At 39.6% G+C, this 6,068-nt stretch overlaps 1 protein-coding gene across 1 annotated transcript in view; it reads left to right on the top strand.

The window, feature by feature from the left end:
• Positions 1-6,068, top strand: part of PDE3A (phosphodiesterase 3A, cGMP-inhibited) — a 100,789-nt gene that overhangs the window by 72,859 nt on the left and 21,862 nt on the right. The window contains exons 6-8 of the mRNA XM_009332841.1: positions 69-154; positions 595-764; positions 2,098-2,235. Coding sequence (XP_009331116.1) covers positions 69-154; positions 595-764; positions 2,098-2,235 — 394 coding nt within the window. The remainder of the gene's footprint in view (positions 1-68; positions 155-594; positions 765-2,097; positions 2,236-6,068) is intronic.

Below are 6,068 nucleotides of genomic sequence, written 5' to 3'. Positions count from 1 at the left end.
ATATTTTACATAAGACTGTCTAATGTGCATGGTTCTTTATATTGTGCATGTTTCTTGATGTATTTCAGCTGTGGCAGGCCCTATAACCAAATAGAAGCTGGTGATCGGACACTAGATAGAACTGATGGTACCACACACACCTTGAACAGAACAGGTAATTCTTTGTCCATCAAAAACTCCTCATCCCTTAAAATTCAATAATCATTCACTGTCTGTCATAAAAAGAGAACATACGTAGCTGAGACCATACAAATCGTCTTTGAGGCTCCTTTATTTTTTGTATGTACAACATGTGCAAAATGCTAATGACGAATAGAGTTAAAATATAAAGGAAATATGGTTTTCCTCATCTAACCTAGTCAGCTCAAATAACGGTCCTCAAAATTTTTCTCACTCTTCAATCCCTGATCCCGTTTTTTGCACTCTGCAGGGTATATGCTTTAATGCTTTTGGACAGATTGTCCGACTTTGGACCCAGCCAAGCAGCACATATGTATTATGAGTCAGAGATCCTGTTGCTATTATTCAGAAGGTCACAGGATGACTTTGATGCAATCCTTGCTGTTCACACAAGTTTTGTGATTTGTGTTGTAGATGATCCTGCGCAAGCCACTTCTGACTATGAGACCAACAACAGTGACAGCAGTGATATCGTACAAAATGATGATGAGACAGATTGCTCCAAAGAGCAGATGCGGAAGGGATCTGTCTGTAGGACGTACATGCCGGAGACCATCATTCTGCATCCCTTAATACCACCTGAGGTAGCTTGTTCAAGTTCCACTCGCAGAACAGACTGAATGTATCCTGACACTGGGGAAAAAACCAAACAACAACAAAAAACAAACCAACGAAAAAACCCAAACCCCCACAAAAAAAAAAAACCCTAGGGCTGTCTAAAGATTGTGACCATGGTTTTAAGCAACAATTGCAGCAGGCTGCTACCTTGCAGTAGAAGGATTGACTTTCAAGAATTGAAAGGAACCATTGAAATGTGTGACAGCTGCTAAGCACTGGCCACTTGTGAAACACTAACCATCTATCTTGATGAAGAAATATAAGTTTATGGATCTGGCATTAGGCATTTCTGAAACATTTGGCTTCTGTGTTAGCGTTGCCTTTAAAGGGAATAGATTGGAAGGAAGAGAAATTATCTTCTCAGACTGCTAGCATGATATATAGTCTTCCTGTTCAGCCAATTCAGCTTCTCAGTGGCCTTGCAATAATATATACAGTGGTCCTTATTTTAAAATAAATTAACACTTGTCTGAGGGTGCTGCATGATATTATTATTGGTGTATGTCCTGAACATAAGAACATTGCAGTATGGTGAACAAGTGCTGACCTTCTCACGACTACTGTATTCAGCTGTAAGCTTGATTGAGATGTAGAGGGAAAGCTTTGTTTGGTTAAATTTTCCACAGCCTGCTGTAGAACTGAGTTAATAAATTTAAGTTGGTATGAGCTCTTGAAAAATTTATTGTAATCTGTTGAATTGGAGTTGGACATGCTGAGAGAAGGCGTTTTTCTTGAGATATTTTGGCATTTACTCATCTACAGTTTCTTAGTAATAATGAAATTCAAGGAAGTATACAGGGAGAAATGTAAAAGGAGGGGCACACCCCATCTTCTATTTGTAGACCTTGAAAAATCGGTAGGTTTCAGTTTAGGAAGTACAAGTCTTCACTTGGACTGAACTCCATTAGCCATGTTAGATTATAACAAATGGGTCCTGATGTGGAAGCAGAACCTGAACACTTTTCCCTCTGTACTGCAGCAAATTTTAGAATGAAGAAGAGAGACTCCCCTGGAAATGAATGGATGATTCCCATGAATGAACAAATGAATGTGTCTCATGGATAAGTTCAGAGACTGATGTTTCCTATGCAGAATTTCCTATTCATTCAAGTGAAACAAATTATAAAGGAGAGTGACTAGCTGCAGGGCTGGTAAAAATGGGGACATCTCCGCTGAGCTGAGTCAAGTACCATTGGCTTACAGATGATGCTAATGTGACCTTCATTTTTAAGAGCATAAATTTTCGCATGAGATGCTTCACAGAACTAAAATTTCTCTTTATTCTGATTTCTGGCATAGGACAAGCCTGTACTTGCTCCTGAGCCTCTGGTTATGGACAACTTGGATCCCCTGATGGAGCAGCTAAATAGTTGGAACTTCCCAATCTTTGATTTGGTGGAAAAAATCGGAAAGAAATGTGGTCGGATTCTCAGTCAGGTAAGAAGGATATCTTGTCTGCGATGACTGGCTAGATTACTGACAGATTTAGACAAAGTAGTGTTAAGACCCATTGTCCTTACAAGCTGGTCATCCAATGAATTATGATCCCTGCCACCTAATTCAAGGCTGACAATATGAACGCCATCTCATTACATTCCTTACTTTTAAATTTCTATATTTTTAAACTTAAAAATGTGAAAGAAAAAACCACACACCTATTTTGCCTGCTGCTCTCTGCCAATGAGTTTACATAAACCTTTCTGAATCTTCTCTTCTATCTGCAGGAGGTGCTGCCACTCCTTACTGAGTTCTTTGTGAAAGGATTTCTCATGGGGTTCAGCATGGGAGAGCTAACCAGTAAATATACTCGGTTGATGCAGGAAATACAGAACTTTGGTCCTTTTTTATACTAGAGACTTCAGTCAGGCTGTGCAAGAAACCAAGGTCTCAAGAAGTGGGGGAAAAAACAGTCCTTGCTATATTCCCTTGCCTTTAAATAGTCAGCACTTTGAGAGTAAATTCATATCATTATTACATAGGGAAGACTAATTTACTATGAATCAGGATGTGAAAGCTTACTAGTCTTTCTTTCAACTACCGGGTTTTCATTCTCTCCTTGAAGTTGAATGCAGGTACTGACACAGCCCATCTTTACCCAGCACAATTAACGTCACTTCCTCAGGCACTTTCTTGGCTGAACTTTCTGCTCTGTTATGCCCCTTTTCCTGGCACGCTGACAAATTAGACATTTTTTCTTGTGGAAGTATTGAGGTTTATTAAACAGGAAAGGCAAGCAATTATATTTAGGGATAGAAGGGAAAAAACTCGAAGAGAATCTGATCTAGTGTCACTTTACAAGGCTTCATGTAGTGATGAGTGCTGGAAAGAAGAGATTATGTTAATTGGTATAATGTGGGACAATTAACAGCCCCCACAAACACAGAGGTTAGTGTGTCAGGCAGATCTCAGTGCAACAAGCTCCAGAGAATGCTGTATCAAATCTTGGTCCCTTGGTGGTTAACTATTATTCAGCTGCATTCAATTATCCAGTGGTCAACCAGGAAAGCCACAGCATGAATTCAGATTTATTCCGTGGTCTGCCTTTTATCGTTCTGTAGCTTGGCAAGTAACATCTATGTTTAACCAGCCTGCCAGCTCTCTAGGTTAATTTTAGAGAAATAAGCAAACTATGGCTGGATGTGGATATTGATATAAATTCGGTGATGTTCATTGAGACACTTTTGCACTAGACAATGAGCATGTGATTAAAGTGCTCTTCTAGATCATATTGGTCATGGTGTTTTCTAACAGCAAAGCACATGATAGAATGAAAAATGAAACATAAGGAAAAACAGAACTTTTTTTTAATGGCAAGCAAACAGTTTGGATGAGCCAAAATTTGTTTTGGTTTTACATGGGTACCTCTATAGGTTTTAAGCACTTTACCAAGTTGCATGGAGCTCTGTACCTCTCAGGACAATTCCCCTGTGCCTCCCTCAATTTGCACTAAAGCTCCACACTCTGTTTCCCAGCATCTGCTTTTTGCACAGGTTCTGAGCACATTATCCGTTTTGCAGTGCCACAAAATGAGGCCCGTGAAATAAAATAGTGAAGCTTTAATAAATAATATTTGTGATCAAAATTCAACATTTTCTATAACAGCTGTTAATAACTCCCACTCCCTAAGAGCAGAATGTAGCAAGTTCAACCTTGTTCATAAAATAAAGATAGTTCCTTTAGTTCTTTCCCCCACCTACTCATATGTTCCTAACAAAATTATTTTCAGAAATAAGAGAACTAAAATAAATAAATCTTTTTCTCCAGCTACTGCATGAGTCTTTTTCTTTTATAATTTTATTTTCTTTATAATGCTGGGATATTATAAACAAAGGAAAACAAAAGCTCTAATGATTTATTCTCTGTATTTTGCCATTAAATGGACTCATCCATTAAAAATAAGTAAATTAACAAGCTGATTTAACTATGTTTGCCTTGCTAGGTTAAATTTATGAGATGAAACAAAGCAGAGTTGACACATGCCTCTAGGGAAGCATTCAGTTTAGAAAGCAAATGCTGGCTTAGCATCTTTAAAGCTGCTTGAGATGTCTGTTTCTTCTTTTTGGAATGTTAAATTGATTTAGACATAAAAAAAGACCCCAAACCAGCCAGCGGCCATAAAAGCATCTGTGCAAAGTACAGTGGAAAGCACTCTAAATGTGGCACTAACAAATATGCGTGATAGGGGTTAGAGAGGAATTTACATAGCAGTCTCATTTCAGAAAGGAACAGCAAAGCTTTCCAACTGAGTTGATGCTTCACAACAAGCCATAAAGTTAGATAATGTCTTCAGTCACACTTAACACTCTTCTTACAGCTCCTATAAAACTAAAACCTGTGGAAGAGAAACTCATTTTCTTTGGAAAGCAAATAAAGTGAAAAAGAAAGTCAAGGTCTCTAGCTTTTATTACTGGGCCCACAGAGATGAGAAATGCTGGTGATGCTCCTATGCTCTTGGTACATGAGCAGCGTCGAGGCTGGGTGGCATCGTTGCAATGCATGTGAGTTGGTCCCTGGGTAGTGCCAGGAGGAACGTTTGGTCACCTCATCATCCCGCATGACTTCTGCGGAGAGAAACTGCAGCCGTTATACAAAGGAGCAAGGGGAAATCAATCCTTGGGGGATGGGATATTCCCGTGATTGTCACAGCAGCCCTTGTGAGGAGTCGTGTGTCAAAGCCAGAGACCAGGTGCCAGCAACTTAAAAGAAACACACGTTTGCAGTAAGAAAATACGAGAGACAAAAAGGAGTGCGAGAGAGTTGCCTGCAAATGACGAGTGGGAAACTGCTGACCTAAACTTTGCACTTGTCCTCTAACAAGAGCCATCTATGTGTGCCTGCAACACCCAAGAGAGGAGCTACGTGTGAATAATGATCCCCATTTCCAAAAAAGCTTCCATTAGGAATTATTCGGGAGAAGCACTTGTCCTTCTTCAGGCAGCACCGCCAGAAGTATCTGAGTTATAAATGATTCATTCAAGTGTTAGCAATCATTGCAGAGACAAGCAGAAAATGGAGGCGGGAGGGAAGAGGCAGTATGGAGCACCCACTTCCAAGCACCTGGCAGCCGTCGGAGTTTCCCTGGGCTTGTCCCTGACAGTGGGGACCGCAGTGTGGCTGCGAGGGCACCCATGGTTCAGTAACTCCCAGGGAGCTCATGAAGCAGCATGTGGTTTGCGCAGGAAGGATTTTAAAAGACAGAAGTCTTTAAAAAGGGTTAATCCAGAGCAATGAATAAACAAAACTGCACAGTTTTTCCTTTTTTTTTAAAATGAAAGAATTAAGTTAGTTCACTTTCTGGAAGACATCAATGCCCTTTTTAATACTTTCTGACCTGCCTTTACCCATTCCTCCTCCCCATTTGCTAAGAAAGAGAGAAAGAAAGAAAACATTACAAAAATGTCTAAATGACTTGCTTGGCTGTTTATGCTTTCTAATGACCACAGAGAATAATACCATTTTACTCCAAGTCATGGAGAAGAGCTATCATTCATATCCATCACAGTCAGCTTCTCTTCTTTTCAACTGCTGTGGAATTTCCTGCCCCCTAAAATCCAAGGTGGGGGAAAAATATGTTTTTATGATATGCTTTAACATACCTGTCCAGTATTGATAGTGTAGACCAGTAAGGTTTGTTCCTGCAGAATATTTCTTTATGCTTCCTCTTTTTATACAGGGATATTTTGCTGGAAATATAGAATTCATAGAATTCATAGAATCATTAAGGTTGGAAAAGACGTCTAAGATCATCGAGTCCAACCGTCAACCCAACA

The sequence above is a fragment of the Pygoscelis adeliae genome, unplaced genomic scaffold (assembly GCF_000699105.1).
Source record: "Pygoscelis adeliae isolate BGI_AS28 unplaced genomic scaffold, ASM69910v1 Scaffold38, whole genome shotgun sequence".
In the NCBI taxonomy this organism is placed as follows: Eukaryota; Metazoa; Chordata; class Aves; order Sphenisciformes; family Spheniscidae; genus Pygoscelis; species Pygoscelis adeliae.
The sequence above is the reverse complement of the archived record's forward strand: the minus strand, read 5'-3'. Positions and strand labels throughout refer to the sequence as shown.